Source organism: Cryptomeria japonica, chromosome 10, assembly GCF_030272615.1.
Source record: "Cryptomeria japonica chromosome 10, Sugi_1.0, whole genome shotgun sequence".
NCBI lineage: Eukaryota > Viridiplantae > Streptophyta > Pinopsida > Cupressales > Cupressaceae > Cryptomeria > Cryptomeria japonica.
The window spans coordinates 218,826,097-218,845,696 of record NC_081414.1 but is presented as its reverse complement, the minus strand read 5'-3'; the positions used below and the strand labels follow the sequence as shown (position 1 = coordinate 218,845,696).

General features: G+C 36.3%; 1 protein-coding gene across 1 annotated transcript in view; it reads right to left on the bottom strand.

Moving 5' to 3' along the window:
- Positions 1 to 559: 559 nt before the first annotated feature.
- The window catches only part of LOC131040427 (short-chain dehydrogenase/reductase GME11361), a 33,451-nt gene continuing 14,410 nt past the window's right edge, over positions 560 to 19,600 (bottom strand). Inside the window, exon 3 of the mRNA XM_057973328.2 lies at positions 560 to 923. Coding sequence (XP_057829311.2) covers positions 560 to 923 — 364 coding nt within the window. The remainder of the gene's footprint in view (positions 924 to 19,600) is intronic.

Sequence of the window (19,600 nt, the reverse complement as noted above, 5' to 3'; positions counted from 1 at the left end):
AAACCAACATCATGTTCAAGAACCAAAATCCTATTCGAGTCAAAATGCGGAATCTTGGATCATATGTACTGACACTATTATAAAGTTTGAAACAAGTTTTTATTTAGCGAACAAAACCAACGAGCCGATAAATATTAAAAGATATTTATTATTATTTTGATATTTCAAAATATTTAGAAATTTTAATTTTAATGATATTTATATTCAAAATTTTAATAATATTTTTATAAATAAGTGCCTATGTTACCATTTACAAAAATAATGTTACACATATTCAAGAAAAAAAAGGTGAGTTGAAATAGACATGGCTCTAAAATATTTGTGGAACAACAATTTGGAATATAAACACATAAACAAAAGCACTAAACAACATAATATTATTTTCATTTAATTAAAAAAATTATTTTTCAAATTTATTAGATCTTTCCAAATTATACAATTTTATTTTTATTGTCTTTCTAACTTCTAAAATGTAGTAAGTACTAATTAAAATAATGATAACTATATAATTTTATGTTCATAAAATTTACATATGACATAAGGATATGTGCAATTCACATTATTTATCCTTGACATTTTCAAGGGTCGATACTTTATATACTCTTCTTGCGATAAAATCTCTCAGACATATTGGTAAATAATACATGATGGATGTTATAATGGAGAACTGGCCATATGAAAACCAAGGAGGGGACTTTCTTCTTAGAAGGATATCCACAGTTTTCTTTGCAAAAACATTTGTTGGGGTGCAATCATTCTTTTGAAAAATATCAATCCTTTCACGAATTGCTTTTTCAAAAGGTTTGTAGAGCCTCCATTCTGGAAGATTCGAGTAAATAGTTGAGGAATTATAACCCAAATTAGATTTAATTGCCCCAGGAACCACTGTGATTACATCTATCCCAAATGGCTTCAATTCTACCCTACAAAAACACAAAAAGATTTAAGTGTGTTAGAAACATATATCAGCTAGTTGAAAATATATGATTCAATGTAATGATGAAATTAATGCTATTTCTTCTTAGTATAATGATTAGTATACAAGTAGTGTATCTAGTGTAAAATTTGATAATAATCTAAGCCTGTCTTAATTTCATATGTGCATATATAGATACCAATCTTGATTCTTCTTTTAACATTTATTGTTCCAAAAGAAAAATGTGGGTGTGGAACTAATCTAAGTTAGTTCCACAAGCACAATAATTACTTGAACTTTTCATATTTAAATTTAAATTTTTGGCCCTGGCCAACTCCCTCCAACTAGTCACTATGAATTGATTTGAACACAATCTTTTTGAATTTTTTTTGGATTTAAGCATGTGCACATCAATTCATTTGAAATGAATTTGAACATCCATCTCAAAGCTTTTATCTACATTGCATCATCACATAGAGAGGATATTAGAACACATCAAAATCCTAAACGATGTATATCTACACTACTACTTTTTCTAGATGTAGGTTGAATACATCAAAGAAAGATAAATTTCAATAACTTTTGATATTAACATGTATAGTTCAAATTCATGCAAAATATTTGGATTCACAAGTTTTGCGGCCATCAATTTTATAGTCATAGAAGTGCATTGAAGTCATGAGGCAATTGTCTAACAATATCTAACTTTTGACATATTAGCATTGGTGACACCTATCATAATCAAAATCTACATATGACCTTAAGTTGGGTATTCTTATTTTTATTATTTAATTCATGAGCATTTATTTAAATTCTTTTACTAATTCCAACTCATTGATCTAGGGTTTATTGCTTTCTCATGATAATTCATTGCACTACCTTAGATTTATTGATGTAGATGTGTTGTTTTCTCTTACATAAAATCGTGAACTTGACATTGAAACCCTCTAGGGTTTTACCTAGGATATTTTGCATTTTTTATATCTTAGACTTTTAGATCTAAATTTTTAGATTGTTTGCATTGATAATTTTAAATTTGATTAGCTAATAGATTGTCCCTCATTTCATTTTATTAACTTACCTTGATTTAGGTTAAGGTTGTTTGCTACCTATATTATTTTTAACAAGTAGCCCTATCCAATGCATTGTCATTGCTAGCTTTTTATTATAGGTGTCTTTTCCCACCTACCTAACCAAGCTCACTTCCTACAAGCTACCATGTTTTCTAATTATACCTCTTTTATTGTCTATGATAATGAATTGGTTGTCATTTTAGTCATATATTCATTTGATACAGATAGGGATATTTATTCATGCGATGATTTCCTTGTGAACATACATTCCTTTTCCAACTCACAAAAACCCTTTTTTACAAATCTATGGATTCTCTCCATGTGTCTCTCTTGCTTCATCTTTCTTAGAAGTCTATTCATGATAATGTGCATGTTCCACCTTTGTAGATTAGTTTTCTAGTCCTCCATATTTTTATTCTTGGTATACTAATAATGTATTTAATGAGTGGTAGAGTGTTATTCCTTTATCTTCTCATGATGTGGTTGATGACTCTTTGGTCTATGACACACATTCTTTTAACACACTTATGACGGAATCATTTAGTGGTAATGAAGATATAAATGGACATGTTAAATTATTTTATCCTCATATTATAATCATATACACTACATGATGATGCTTTGATACATGTGTTTGAAAATACTTCAATTTATCGAGCTAAACAATAGTTTGATTCACCTCATGCTTATTATGCATTATTCCATTCTTTATCATTTTCCTTTGGAGATTATTTTATTTATGGCTCTTGAATAGTTGTTTCGCATGAATATCATTATTCACATTCTAGTAGAGAGCTTGTTTATGAGATCTTATTATAAAAATTATACATCATGATTATATATCTTTGTTTGATGCTTATATATACTTTTATTCTTTTCCATGATATATTTCTTTATTACATTTAGAGCATCCTCTTAAACATCTTCTATTGAGTCTCTTGTCTTAGACATAAATAAGGATAAAGTAAAACTTGAGAATCTTTTGCAATTATTAGATGGTATGAGTAAGGATAATGTATCACTAATTGACGATAAATATTTCCATATTCCACCACTATTACACATGATATATGGGTAAGTTTATGTAGATGGGGGACCAAAAAAGAGACTTAATTAATCATTTTTTCTTTAAAATGATGAAACTTGAACTTCAATGAACTAGTCAAGATGCCTACACTTAAAAATTGAAAAAGTTTTAAGAATAGTAATGGTAGATTTTTCAACTATTCTCTAAATTTCTAAGATTTTTTTGAAAATAGTGAATTTTAAGTGGTTCAAAGGTAGTTACGTTTCTAAGAGGTACATCTAATTCTTTATTGAAACATAGTAGATAGGTGGGCTTTCTTGCACCCTTTTTAAAGATTCATTAGGTATTTTCTAAATCCTTCAATTGAAATTTAATGTAATAATTATTTTAGATAGTTTTAGTAAGGATTTGATAAACATCTTGTCCATTATGGGACATTAAAATTCAACTTATTGGGATACCACTCTACCTATTGGGACAATATTGTACTTTTTGTTTATAGGGACATTGATCCACTCCACTTGTGGGAATGCCACTCTCCATTTATTGGCTCTCCTATTGGGTTAGTATGCTCCACTTACCATTATGCTTGCAAATTTTTTCAACTCCTTCACCTATATAGATATCATGCTTCACTTCTCACTTAACTGTCAATCACACCTACTTCATCACATGTGCACCAGTACTTCACTTGTTTCACCTATGGTGATACCAATCTCCATATGTACTATAATTATGAAAAATAAATTGAATGAATGATTCAATAATCGGATAATTGCATTGAACGATATACACACGTATATATAGAGGTTACAAGACGATGTTCTATAAATAGAACTAGTCGTTAAAGTGAAATCAAATAAGCTAAAAAGCTTTAAAAGCTAAATATAGCTTAAAAGGCTAAATAATAAAAAGCTAACTTAACAAGCTAAATAAGTCAACTAAAAAGCCAAATAGATAAATAAGTCGACAACTAAGATGACTGCTAAAAATAGAAGATGACCATTATAGAAGATATTAATATTATTTTAACACCCTCCCTAATGGTCATCGTACTCAATACCCTAGAGAAGACACTGCAGGTGTTTTGATCACAAATGCAAAGAACACTCTGTTGCTACAGAGACCCTTCTAGGATCTGCAGAATGTAAATGACCAAGAGTACCAAAAGACATCCAATTTAATGTAGCGTTCACAAGCGAATTAGAGATTTGGCACACATGTACTATTGAAACCTGAAACCATGATTTTGAGGAAAAAATCAGCAAACCCTTTTGCAGAAGAGTACCAACTCCAAAACTTACTGCAAGATACCACAGTTGCAAATGTTTGCCCTGGCAAGCAAGACCCAAACTGACTGCAACAAAGATCGATTTTTGAGGAGAAAAATCGATAAAAACTAGAGAACTTTGCGAATCACAAATACCATGCGAACTTTGTGTATTACAAATGATTTTTGAGGAAAAAATCGTAAAAACCAGCAAACAATTTTTGAAGGAAAAATTATGAAAACCTAGAAATCCCACGCAAGCTTTGCAGATGACAGATAATAATGTGTAAGGAAAAAATTTGAAACCCTGTGAACAATTTTTGAAGAAAAAAATAAGTGAAAACCAACCCATGATTTTTTGTGGAAAAAATTAGAAAACTGACGAACAATTTTTTAGAAAAAAATCATGAAAACCCTGGGACCTGTAAGACGAGGTCTGGCCTAAATCAATTTGATAAAGGTAACGATATTCAGATATCGTGAACATGTGTTATTTCCAGGTGTTGTAGTTGAGGCCATTGAACTTCTAACTGTGTTCCAACATAATGTTGGTCAAAGATGCTATCACAAAAATCGAGGTTGAACAAGGTCAACCAAGTGAAAGCAAAAGACAAAAGAATCTGATTTTTTTTAAAATCAGAATAGAAGCAGTTGCTAGAAAAATTGAAACCCTGGAGGAGAATTCTGGCATAAATTTGAAGGCGCGAATTTTGAGGTTTGGAAGAAACCCATAAATTAAAATTTTCTACAAACTTAAAACTTCAAATTTTTCTTGAAAATAATCAGAAAAAAATAATAATTTGCAGAAAATAAAAAAATACCCTAAGGTCGGATGTTCAACATAAACTGTGCCCAGAAGACACCAAAATTCCTGACGTCCACAAAATTAGTAGAAATCGCGAACTGTTTTTAAAGTCCAAGGCAAATTCGCTGGCACAAAATTCGTGGCACAAAAAATGAGGCACCCAAAAAATCTGAGACCAACCCAGAAAAGCTCTCGAAAAACCCATCAAGAATCTGAAATCAAAATGCAGATCCAATGGCTAAAAAATTGAGGCATAGAAAACGATGCTCCCAAAAAAATATGACGATGACCCAATTGAGGTCTCAAAAAACCCACCAAGAATTTGCAACCAGAATAAAATTTTGACTTAAACTGAAGGGTCAAAACCCTAGTCAAAAATTGCAGAAACCCTAGGAAAATTTTTAACCTACAAAAAAAAAAAAACTGCCCAGGAAGAGAAAAAGAACCTCCTCTTTAAAAAAAAAAGACAGTTTTTAAAAAATCTCTTCAATAAAAACTTCAAAAAAATTTAATAACAAAAACTTTCGAAATTTTTAATTTCCATGCTCTGATACCATGAAAAATAAATTGAATGAATGATTCAATAATCGGATAATTACATTGAATGATATACACACGTATATATATAAGTTACAAGATGTTGTTCTATAAATAGAAATAGTTGTTAAAGTGAAATCAAATAAGCTAAAAATCTTTTAAAAGCTAAATATAGCTTAAAAGGCTAAATAATAAAAAGCTAACTTAACAAGCTAAATAAGTCGACTAAAAAGCTAAATAGCTAAATAAGTCGACAACTAAGATAACTGCTAAAAATAGAAGATGATCATTATAGAAGATATTAATATTATTTTAACAAATTATGCATACCATTGTGCTTGTTGCTCCAAATCCTTTTCTTATAGGGATACCATATTCCACCTACCTCCTACTTTGCCTTTTTCCATGTCAAATCCTTCTTCAAATACATGCCATTTAATTTTCTTCACCTTCAAGGTTACCACTCAAAACTTGATCTTGTTTTGGAGATACTTCTTGAACTTTTGGGGAATACTTCTTTAGCACACCTAAATAGTACTAGGATACTGTTGACCATTTTTGTGTCAACCCTACCTTAATGATAACCGATCTGAGATCTTTTGTTTTTTTGCATAACCTTCATGTTATGCGAACTATGTTGGCAGTGAGTAGTTGGAACCTTTTCTTTTCGGGCTCCAAGTTCTATTTTCAGGTTGATCAGTTGTGGCAGTCAAATCACTTAAGGCTTACCGTCTTGAGGTTGGCGGGGTCATTGGTAGGCAGTTCCCCTTTCACCCGTTACCGGCTGGTAGAGTTGGTTATCGCGTTGTCACACCAAACAGGAACACTTCCTTTTTTGTTCTTTGTTCTGATCTTCCATTTTCACACGACAACGTGATAAGCAATGGTGAGAGGGGATGAGGTCGTGTGGCGAGTTTCCTTTTGCTATATCACGTGGTCCGGAGCTTTCGGCTTTTGTTCCTTTTGGCGATTGTTCCATTTTCATGCGACATGCGATGGTGGGCTCGACCTTTTCCTGTGCTCTGAAGGCTCCATATTCGCCATGCAACTTTGCCCAGATCAATGGTTATAAGAGTTGCATGATTGCATGATTGATTGAAGATGCCTTGCCAAGCTATTCCATAATGCCGCATGATGCTTTGAGGGTCCCTCGCAACACGTCATCTTAGGTGGATCGGTTGGCGACTTATATGTGCTCTTAGTGGATAGGTGGATTTTGGTGGGTTCGACTTGTGAATGGAAAAGGACCCTTTCGGCCAAACTTTTGAGGGTCGATAAAGCAATTATTTCATCTTGGAAAAAGGCCATGTCTTAGCGAAACGCGGGATTGTAGTGGGCTCAGCTGGAAGATAGTGAAGGCCTTTTCGGCCAAAGTTCTAAATGACAACGAAGCAACTTTTTTTGTCCTGTTGATGTCCTTTGTCTTGTCGACGCTTGTGGAGACTTTTTTATGCCATCTTGCGCGTCCATCTTCACGCAAAATGGCAGATCTGATGGCCAGGATTCAAACTCGCTGACAGGTTAAAAATTTGAATGCTCTACAGGTGTGAGGGTACATAACATGAAGGTTGGCGATCAAGGCCCAATTTTCAATCAAATTTCACTCCAACTACCTGATTCCATCGCCATTACTCCAAACTTGATGTGCAATCCAATTTTAGATGCCACCCATGCCTCTTTATTGCAGAATAAGGAATTTTTACCTACATATGCCATCTTAGACGCATCATTCACAGAGATGTCTTCTCCTACAACCCTTTTTGCCTCTTTCAGAGATGATGACCACTTGCAGAGGAGATTCAACACACTATCAGCTTGTCAATTTGATCTTCTCCTCCTCTCAGATATTTTATAACCTAGCCCTAGGTGGGTTAGGGTTGCAACCATGATTCAATTTTGAGTTATGCCTCAACTATAGAGGAAAATTTGTATAATTTTCTTAGGATCTTCTCTTCTTTTTCTTCTGCAGAAAGCTTGTCTCTTTGCACTTGTAAAAAATTGCCTTGCCTTCTCATTAATGGAAAATTGCTTGTTTTGCCCTTATTCAATTCCTACAATTTGTGTAATGTTTTACCCTTTTGTATGAATGCATTTTAATTGTTTTCCTTAGTACAGGTGTGTGCGTTGATCCTTTTGTGGATGACATTTGTGAACTGAATCAGTTCCTCAGACCATCCTACAGATTTCCAACTTCCACTCTTTTCTTAGGAAGCTGATTAGGATAGAATCTTGTGCATATTTGGGGTAGTCTTATTGATGTCTTGTATTGTTATAGGAAGGAAGATCATATTTCAATCTAGGTGCAAACATCTTTCCCTTATTTCAAGGAACCCTTCTCTCTCTCCCTTTTCCTTGTTAGAGCTTAGATTAGTTTTACTAGTGTTGGGTTAGTTCAACACTCTACATCAGATTGAAAGGAAGTTGGCCTTCTCTGAAGATTCAACCTCACAACAATGCAAGGTCCCACACTTGAGAGGTTGTTTCCATGTTTCACAAGGTTGATGATTAAGGTCTGATCATCACAAGGTGCAAACTTTTGTGTCAAAAGTTTTTGGCACGCCTAATGGGACACACATTTCAACATCTTGCTAAGAATCCAATGTTGTTCTTAGCAACCTTGCCTTTGGAGGCAATCACATTCAGCACTTGGTGACTCTGAGGATCAAATCTAGGCTCTTGTTTAGGACCAATTATCGTTTCACATCAAGTTTTCAACAAGGAGCACCTTTTAGAGGTATTTTTCTTTAATGTTATGAACTTTCAGATTGTAGAAGAAGAGGGGGTTGCTATTTCTCATGGTAGACCCTAGAATACATACTTTTGCCACCTTTAATGGTGGTAACCCCTTAGCTCTAACCCAAAATAATGATTTCCCAGTTGCAGCCCTAAAGGTTATCCCATTTTTTATTGGGGAAACCTTTGTCACCCCAGTTGAGCACATCAAAGATGTTGCAAGCATCTACTTTGTTTTTGACATCATAGAGGATAATGTTGCAGTGAGGCTTCTTGCCTCCTCATTCAAGGTAAAAGCTCTATACAATGGTATAGGGGTCTGCTCTCTAGCTCCATTCATAACTGGAATGAGTTGGGAGAGAGATTATGCAAGAGTTTTGAAGACAAGAGTGACCCGTTGTCACTAGTAGAACAACTAACAACCATAAAGAGAGCCCCATATGAGTTTATGACAAATTTTTCACTATAGGTTTCAAAAGACTTGGGATAGAATCCCTGCTTTAGTCAAACCATCTTCCCATTGTACCTTCTTATACTTCCTTAGGGCTCTAAATTGTGATATAGCTATGATGATACAGTCAATGGGCGGGGATAAAATTTAGGAGCTTATGGCACTGCTATCAAGGCAGAAAGGTGTTTAATTCAACTTGGAAAGTTAGATCCTAGGCCTCCAATGCCCTTATTCCCTGGGGCTCCTACACAACAGCCTACTTTGGCACCCATACCAATAGCACCAACATGCCAACTACCTACACCTATTCTATTGTCTACAGAAATTCAAGAGCTCAGGTCCTCTTTGGAGACCTCCATGTAGAGGATGTTGTAGAGATTTAACAATGAGCTAGTTTTAGTTGAGAAGAAACAGTCTCAAGACAACATGCCTTACCAACCACAAAATCAAGGCTATCAACAGAACAAACCCAATTTTCAAGGGCAAAACCAATGGACAAGCCCTAGGCCTTTGAATAGCCTAAACTCTGCAACTGCAAGTACCTCAAGAACACGTGTCCCTATGCAGTCCAATCATGTAAATCAAGCCACTTGCAGAAATGAAGATGCCTCTCAAGCCTTAGTGGCGCAAGGAGATTTTGTTTTTTCAAACTGCCAGGAGGCTGATTTTTGTGGTGTTAACCAGTTAGACGGCTCCCCTGTGGCTAGAAAAAAGGATGACAACAAGGTGGAGGCCATTTTCTCAATGGATGAGCTCCCCTCCTTCTTTGAGGAGGAGAATGTGCCTACATTTGAGCTACAACATGAGACCAATCTAGGGGTGGAGTTAGAGGATAATTCCTTTTGGGATGATCTTGAGTGCATTTGATCAAGTTTTGACACTGAGCTGACATCTTCCAGTCAGTTGAATCGAGAGGAGCAAGAGGAAGATCTTACATTGCTAGTAGAGGCAATAAATTTTGAAGAGTAGGGGCATATCTCAGAGGTTCCTGTTTTGTCGCCAAAGGCAGCCCAGCAGTGATGGCCTAAATCTATCTCCTTCAAGGGGATGTCCTAAAAGACATTTGGCTCGGACCTGCAATTCACCCCTTGTCATGCTTATTTCTAAGCATGAAGTTCAGCATCATGAAGGAGAGCAAGTTCTTTTCACCCATCCACCTCAGGAGGATAAAATTCAAGCATGGGTGAGTTTCTTTGCTCTCGGGTTTTGGGAGGCATTCCAACAGTCTGTTGGATGATTGTCGAATCTCTTTCCCTGGCTAGTCTTCAACAGGCATGAAGAGCATTAGAGCCTGGTCAGGAAAGACAACTACTTTGACAAGCCAGTTAATGGATTTGTTTAATTTCTTCCATTGCAAAGTATGTACATAGTTAGTTAGGTTTTTGCTTCAGTTTCTTTCTTTTCAATAAGTGCATGTGCACACTCTTCTCTTTTGTGGAATAGAAAAAAAAGTTGAATCCAAGTTGCAGGGGTAGATATTATTTTTTTTTTGTTGAGGCCTTGACTCTGTGCCCAATAGATACTCTTCAGGCTACTGATATTGTGCCAAGAAGGCTTGCCATCCCCTCCGAGTCGCTAGAAATATTGACCATTTTTGTGTCAACCCTGCCCTGATGACAACCAATCTGAGATCTTTTGTTTTTTTGCATAACCTTCGTGTTATATGAATTATGTTGGCAGGGAGCAGTTAGAACCATTTGTTTTTGGGCTCCAAGTTATTTTTTTGAGTTGACAAGTCACGATTGTCAAATCACTTAAGGCTTACTGACTTGAGGTCGGCATGGTCGTTGGCAGACGGTTCCCCTTTCACCTATTAACGACTCACAGAGTTGGTTATCACATTGTCACACCGAACATGAACACTTCCTTTTTGTTCTCTATTTTGATCTTCCATTTTCATGTGAAAACGCAATAGATGATGGTGAGAGGGGATGAGGTTGTGTGGCGGGATTCCTTTTGCTATAATGCGTGGTCAAGAGCTTTCAACTTTTGTTCCTTTTGCCAATTGTTCCATTTTCATGTGACATGCGATGGTGGGCCCGACCTTTTCCTGTGCTCTGAAGGATCTATATTCGTCATGCAACTCTGGCCAGATCAACGGTTATAAGAGTCACATGATTGCGCGATTGATTGAAGATGCGCTGCCAAGCTAATTTCATAATGTTGCAAGATGCTTTGAGGTTCCCATGCAACACGTCATTCCAAGTGGACCGGTTGGCAACTTCTATGTGGTCTCAATGGACAGGTGGACTTTGGTGGGTCTAGGTTGCGAATGGAAAGTGGCCCTTTCGACCAAACTTTTGAGGGCTGATAAAGCAATTATTTCAACTTGGCGAAAGGCCATGTCTTAGCGAAACACAAGATTCCAATGGGCCTACCTGGAAGATAGTGAAGGCCTTTTCGGCGAAAGTTCTAAACAACAACGAAGTCACTTTTTTGTCTTGTCGATGCCTATGGAGACATTTTGATGCCATCTCATGTGTCCATCTTCATGCGGAATGGCAAATCTGATAGCCAAGATTTAAACTCACGAACAAGTGGAAAATTTGAATCCTCTACAGGTGTGAGGGTGCATAACACGAAGTTTGGTGACCAAGGCCTGATTTTCGATCAAATTTCACTCCAACTGCACGATTCGATGGCCATTAATCCAAACGATGTGCAGGTTCATTTTGGACGCCACCCATACCTCTTTATTGTAGAATGAGGACTTTTTGCCTGCATACGCCATCTCAGACGCATCATTCGTAGAAATGTCTTCTCTTGCAGCCCTTTTTTCCTCTTTCAGAGATGATGACCACTTGCAGGGGAGATTCAACATGCTATCAGCTTGTCGATCTGATCTTCTCCTCCTTTCGGATATTTTGTAACCTAACCCTAGATGGGTTAGGGTTTCAGTTGTGATTCAATTTTGAGTTATGCCTCAACTATAAAGGCACAATTTTATAATTTTCTCAAGATCTTCTCTTCTTTTTCTTCTACAAAAAGCTTATGTCTCTCTGTACTTGTAAAAAATTGCCTTGCCTTCTCATTAATGGAATTTACCTATTTTGCCCTTATTCAGTTCCTACAATTTGTGTAATATTTTACCCTTTTGTATGAATGCATTTTAATTGTTTTCCTTAGTACAAGTATGTGTGTTGATCCTTTTGTGGATGACATCTATGAATTGAATTAGTTCCTCATTCCATCCTACAAATTTCCAACCTCCACTCTTTCTTAGGAAGCTGATTAGGATAAAATCTTGTGCATATTTGGGGTAGTCTTATTGATGTCTTGTGCAGTTATAGGCAGGAAGATCATATTTTAGTCTAGGTGCAAACTTATTTCCCTTCTTTAAAGCAACCCTTCTACATCTTCATTTTCCCTATCAGAGCTTAAATTAGTTTTACTAGTGTCAGGTTGGTCCAACACTCTACATCAAATTGAAAGGAAGTTGATCTTCTCTGGAGATTCAACCTCACAACATCACAAGGTCCCACACCTGAGAGGTTGTTTCCATGTTTCACAAGATTGATGATCAAGGTTTGATCATCACAGGGTGCAAACTTTTGTGATAACAGATATCACTAAGGTGGATTTGACCTTAGATCTCTATTGTGAGAACCATGTGTCTTAACCATTTAACCACAACATAGTTGTTATGCCCCTAACATAGTGTGTATTGTGTTATGAGTAGTTAGCTTATGGCTACCTTAACTCTTAAATAACCTACATAACCATTCTTATAGTAATATATATGTATTTAGGTCATCCTAGGAGCTATATTTAAGCATATAAGTCAACCTAGGTGGTATCCAAGGCATAAGTATGGTATATATAGGATATATAGGCTAGTTATTATCATTAAGTTGAGTATTGTTCTTATTGAAGACTATTAGAGGTATCTCGCTCAAAGTGGATTAGGAGGTTGCCCCCTTGAAGTAGCATATTTTATCAAGTATTAGCAACATATTTCCTATTATATTATTCTTGTGCAGGTTATTTCATTGCAAGTGGTATCTGAGTGTGACCTTGGTATCATGAAGGCAATGCATTTTCTTCAATTTTGGAGAAAAATTGGAGCATAAATAAGTTATTAATTGTAAAATTAGAGTTTCCAATAACTTCACTCTTAGGGTTGCAAATCAACTAATTTCTTGGAGAATTTTTTGAGAAAGTGATATATAGGCTTATGTAGAATAACAAGAAAAAAGAAAAAAGAACAAGTACAAGAAGTAGAAGAAAAAAAAAAAAGAAAAAGAAAAAGAAGTAGAAGAACAAGAGCAAGAGCAAGAGAAGGAGCTAAAGCAAGAGCAAGAAAAAGAAAAAGAGCAAGCACAAGAGCAATAACAAGGGAAAGAAAAAGAGTAAGAGTGAGAACAAGAACACAAGAAAGAAGAACAAGAGAATGAGCAAGAGGAAGAGGAAGAGAAAGAACAAGAAGAACAAGAATCACAAAGAATAAAAAGAAGAAAAAGAAAAAGTTAGCATTGAGGACAATGATTTTGTAAAGAAGGGGACAATGTTATGCCCCTAACCCTATAGTATGTATTGTATTATGAGTAGTCAACTTGTCGCTATCTTAACACTTAAATAAGCTACATAATAATTAGTATAATCATATATTATTTAGGTCATCCTAGGAGTTATATTTAAGTATCTAAGTCGGCCTACGTGGTATCAAAGGCATAAGTATGGTATATACAAAAGGTATATGCTAGTTATTATCATCATTTTGAGTATTGAGTTCTTATTGAAGACTATTGGAGGTATCCCCCTTGAAGTGGATTAGGAGGTTGCCACCTTGAAGTGGTATATTTGAACAAGTATCAGCAACATTTTTCCTATTATATTACTCTTGTGCAAGTTATTTCATTACAATATTTTTTTTATTAATTACCAAAGTAGATAGATCTTAAAAAATTAATTATAAAGTGTAGCCTCTAACTATCAAAAAAAAAATTAAAATGCATTTTTTCAATGTGTATAAAATGAATTGTAGCTTGTGAGCATTTTTTTTCAAATTTGAATGAGAGGATATAAATTACATTAGATATACAATACATATATATTTGTAATATATAAAGACATTTGTAAAACTAAATAAAGACTAAAACTTTAGTATATTAAAATTATGGAAAAAAAGATGGTTAAAAAGACAAGAACTAAATTATAATGTTGTTCTCATAAAATCTTGTGATAAAGTATGTAATTTTGATGAGGTCCAAAACATGAATTTTTGAGTTTCTTTGCAAGTCCAATATCTAGTATTGAAAATTTGAGTGGATTCTAGGTCTTAGGTGTGATATTAATTCCAATGTTGAAATATAATGTAATCACACTATAGCATGATCACACTAAATTAAAATGAGGATTGTTGGATTTCTAGCCACAACTTTATTTTTTACTATATTCTACATAATTTCATCATATATTTTGTTGCTATGAGGGGTCCTTTATTATCCATTGGCATTTCATTCATCTCATATTTCTTGCATTTTTGTCTCTTTTGATTAAAATTAAATATTATCAATTTCATCTTATATTATTGAATAATTGAGCAAACAAATATTTAAATTGCCAAACAATTCATAAATTAGAAGCAAAGAGATAGAAACATGCACATGAATGAAAATACTTTGAACAAACAATAATAAAAAACTTACTATATTAAGTAAGTAATGACATCTATCTCAAATGAATTCAACGTATAAACAAATCCTCAATCATCTATTGAAACCCTAAAAAATGTTTTAAAAATGATGATTCAACATTAAATTTTAATGTAATTTCAATTTCAATTTTGCATGATTACATTTATCAAATGAACTTGAGTTTTACCAAATTATATAGAGATAAAAAAAATGGCACTTAGGTAGTACTTATATAAAGAGAAAACATGTCATTTAGGTAGTAAGTACAAAGTAGCATTGGTTATATTGAATAATAAATTTACTCCTTTAATATTGAAATTGTAAATTGTGGTCCATCTCTTGTTGTAAAGGTGGAATGGTATACCTTGCACTTTTCCCATCCATTTTGCTCATTTTGACAAGGTTATTCTTAGTACATAATGACTAGAGTGTTGCAGATTGTTGGATATGGTTGGTCATTGATGCTGTTAGGATATGTTGTTGTCATTGATGTCAACATAATTCTGTGATTTATTCCGATGTGATTGGAAAGATTTTCTGATCCGCTTTGTAGTGTTAGTTTGTTGATCGTTGTTTTGTAGAGATTGATATTTCCTCTGGTATATTCCGGTGTGATCAAATCTTGTGTGAATATTGGTTTGGTTGGTCTTGTATATCTTCATTTCAGATGGATTGTGATTTGGTGCTCCACAAGTTATCTTTCTTCGTGACAGTTGTTGATTGGTTGTGTTCTTGAGCTTTCAGATGTTGATCGATGAAGATTTGATAAATGGTGTTGGTGCAACTGTTTCAGATTGGTTCTAACGTGTTTGTTGGTGTTTTCTAGTTGTGCCCTATTTGTTTTGGCAATCCACATTGATCGTTGTGCAAGTTTTTGGTGGTTTTCATCAACCGGTATTGATTTGCATGTTATGTGGTATTTCTGGTGGTGTAGCGTGTTGTGATTGATGTTGGTGTGATTTCCAGTGGATTTGATCATTTGGGAATTTGATTTAGGACCTTGCTATGCTATGTAAATCATTATATTGGTCCAATGATCGATCTTTGTATCGTGTGATGTAGTTTTGTAATTATGAGTTGAAGGTTAGGGTTTAGTCGACCTTGTTGTCAAGGTTGATGAATTGTATATATAAGTAAATTATTCATGTAGTTTGTGTGTCAATATTGTGTCTACATTATCAGAGAGAGATTTGTGTGTGAACAAGTGATTTATCCTTCAACGTTGAGTTTGAGGTAAGATTGATGTTGTAGAGGAGACAACTATGCATAACCGGAATTGTAATCAAGCATTTGGAGATGTTATTCCTTCAGTTCACTTCTTCTGGATTGTAGTCTACATCTTATTGTAAGTCAGTGAGACTTCCCTAAGGGTTGTAGCCTTCCGAGAAAATATCTTTTGAGCAGTGAGCTTTAGGTAGTGTGCCTGAATGCATGTGCATTCCCCATTGTAATATTTTCACATACTACTACAGAGTATCATCTTACTATGGGTAGGATCCCACCGTGGTTTTTCCCTTAACAGGGTTTTTCATGTCAAAATCTTGGTGTTGTATGTTGTGTTGTTAATTTGATTATCTGTCTATTATTGTAATTTGGTAGATCTGTTATTGTGCTTAAAGTTCTATATTCCGATGAAGACTGATTCACCCACACCCCCCCTCTCTTAGTCTTCCTTCTTGGTTGCTGCTAACATAGAGCACAATATGTGTATTATAGCATAAAAGTTAGGGAATGACCTATTCTCTACTTGATTGTTAAAGTAAAGTAATTAATTAACTTTACTCTCCTCTAAAGATTTCACTTTATGCATATATTAGTCATTTAATAATTAATATTTAATTATTAAATGCTCTCACCTTAGGGTTAGGTTTTCCTTTCGGCGTTGATCTCCTTTGTAAGGATTGATCTCTTGTATTATTGTCATATTCTTGATTCATTTTTCTCTGATAATAAATCTTTTCACTTTGTCAGAGCCAAAACCCTTGTTTTGTTCTCTCTCTTTCTTTGTGACAAGTTTCTTGCATGCAGGTTTCCTTGGGTTCTGTGGATTTGTATTTCTCAAATCCTACATGGTATCAGAGCCATATCTACTGCAGCTTGTTCAGACTTTTGAAAGATTTTGAGATCTAGGTTTTGGTTGCATCAGATCTGTGTTTGTCTTCTGTTTTTTATTTTGGAATAGGGGGGTATTTTTTTGTCCACTTTGAGCCCAAACGGACCTCACCGTTGAGCTCGCAGCGCCCAAAAACCCCTATTTTCATATAAAATTCATCTGATTCGAACACAGTTGCTCCAGAAGGCAAAAAAAATTTGCCCCAAGGCCGTACGACCCTGGGGCACGCAGTTCGAGGCAAACAAAATCTCAAAAAATCTTTAAAAAACCACGCAGTTTTTTTAAAAAAAGGGCGCCACCCATTTGAATCGCACGTCGCCGATGTGCAGCCCGGCGGCCACTGCCCGGCCACTGCCGCCGGCGGTAACACCCGGTCGCGGCCCGATAGCCACCGTCACGCCGCCTAGCGGACCCGCCGCCTGCACGCCTCTCGCTCTCTGCCAGCACCAGCGGTGCCGCCCCCGCGCCACCAGCCCTGCGCCAGCCCCTGATCGCCCAGCGGACCAGGGCCTTTTTTTTAAAGCCCTTGAGGGCTATAAGGGCCCCTCTGGACCTTTTTGGAGCTGTTTTACAAAATCGGGCATAAATCGGGCATCCGATCTCCATTTTTCAAAAACAAATAGGCGTTGGAAAGTTGACTTTGAGCCCGTTCTAATGGTGTAGGATTTTTTTTCATATTTCTCCAGTTTGATTGCATTTTTTCGCAAGTTAAAGTCCGATGAGCCTTTTTGCACTCCGAGGGGCATAACTTGCTCGTTTTTGCTCCGTTTTTCGAAAGCGAATAGGCGTCGGAAAGGTGGTTCAATGCTCTTTCCAGATCTATAGTCTTTTTCATCAGTAAATTCTTCAGGTGCTCAAAATTTTGTCTCAACCAGTTACTTCTTTCTATCATTTTCGGGCTTTCAGTTTGTACTGGGGATTAGTTTTTTGCATTGTGGGGGGGTGTTTTTCTTGCTTTCTGTTATTTACATCAGAAAACCAGAATCTACAAACACCAAAACAAAACAACCAAACCCCTTCTGCATCTTTTGTCTAGTTCTGAAAGATCACTTAATAATAATTAAAAAAATTCAGAGCAGTTGAGGCACAGTTCACAAGATGGCCGACAGACCTATTGAATCTCTCACACCGCATAATTACCACACTTGGAAGGGTCGCATGATGACTCTTCTCCAGTCTTGAGGGTTATGGTCCTGTTTGGATGAGGTTCAACCCCAGTTGACACGTCCCTTTGAGGTTATGCAACACAGGAACAATATGGATCAGGCTATGGGATTGATGGCTTTACACATTTCGGACAGTCTCCAGTTTCATCTTGAGGGTTGTCTCACTCCTCGAGCCATTTGGACCAAGTTTGATGGACTTTTTGGTACTGTCAACGAGTTCAGAGCTTTGCAGCTTGAGGCGGAGTTAACTTCCTTGGTACCTGATTCGTTTCCCTCTATTGAGGACTTTCTGATGAAGTTCAAACAACAAAGATCTATCTTGCAGGGTTGTGGTAAGACTAAGACTGATACAGAGTGCATTTTCCTGATCCTCTTCAAGCTTCGGGGTCCATTTCATATCTTCTCTTCGACCTTCTATTCCACCATGGATGACTTGGGTGTTCGACATGTCATGCCTTCTTTTGAGGTCTTTTGTGATCGTCTGACTTGTGAGCAAGCTAAGCTTAAGCAGTTGGATTCACTTTCAGGTTCACAGAACCAAGCATTGGTAGCTCAGACCTCCAAAGGAAAACAGAAGCAGAAACCGAAGCCTAAGAAAGATTCAGAGGCTAGTGAAAATCCCTCCAAGCCACCACCTAAGTTTGATTCAAAACCACAGTCCAATTCTAAACAAGGCAAATCTTCAAAGTCTGGTGAGTCTTCCTCCAAGACTAAGAAGAAATCAGGTGATCCTTGCAGTTTTTGTGGCAAGGAAGGTCATCTCGTTTCCAGGTGTTGGAAACGTTTAGAGGCTTTGGAGGAGGCCATGCAGCAGTATAATATCAGTGCACCTCAGCCTCCTTCACAGCCCACAGGGAAAGGTCATGCTCTTTCTGCACGAGCATTGTCCTCAGCATCCACTTGGATTCTAGATTCTGGTGCCTCTCACCATATGACACACAGAGGATTTGGTCACCGCTCTTGCCCCTACCGGTACTAGACATATTGCAGTTGGTGACTCAGCACAACTTTCCGTTCAGGGTTTTGGTACTGTTTCATTGGATGGTGGTTGTCTTCAGGATGTGCTTTTGGTTCCTGACATTTCGACAAACCTTCTATCCGTTTATCAGATTTGCCACTCTGGCTCTAGTAAGACAGTTGAGTTCTCACCTCATGATGTGGTTATTCGAGATCTTCATGATCCTGACTTGGTTGTGGCTACTGGGAGTGTGGATTCTGCATCTCACTTATATAGTTTTGATGGCTTTGAGAGTTCAGACATTGTTGGTTCCTCTCTTATAGCACATGCAGATTCAGTGAGCAGGCTTTGGCATGAGTGTTTTGGCCATGTCAATTATAGATATCTACAGCAGATGAGTACATAGGCACTTGTAATTGGGCTTCCACATATTTCTTGTACGGATGGTGTATGTTGTGGTTGTGTCCTTGGCAAACATCATCGAGATCCTTTTCCTAAGGGTCGAGCTTCTCGTGCTAGGGCAGCCCTAGAGTTGGTACATAGTGATCTTATGTCCTTTCTGACTCCTTCCTTTTCAGGGGCCCGTTATGTGCTCACTTTTATTGATGACTTCTCCAGACGTACATGGGTGTACTTTCTTAAGTACAAGTATGATGTCTTTGACTCATTCAGGATTTTTAAGACATTTGTGGAGAAGCAATCTGGACTTTCTATCAGGAGGATACGCACAGATAATGGGGGGGAGTATGTTAATCAGGCTTTCAGAGATTTTTGCACTGAGCATGGTTTACAGCATCAATTTATAATTCCTTACACCCCTCAGTAGAATGGTGTTGCTGAGAGAAAGAACGGAACCTTATGGGAGATGGCAAATTGTATGATACAGTCTCGAGCTATGAGTTCTTCATTTTGGGC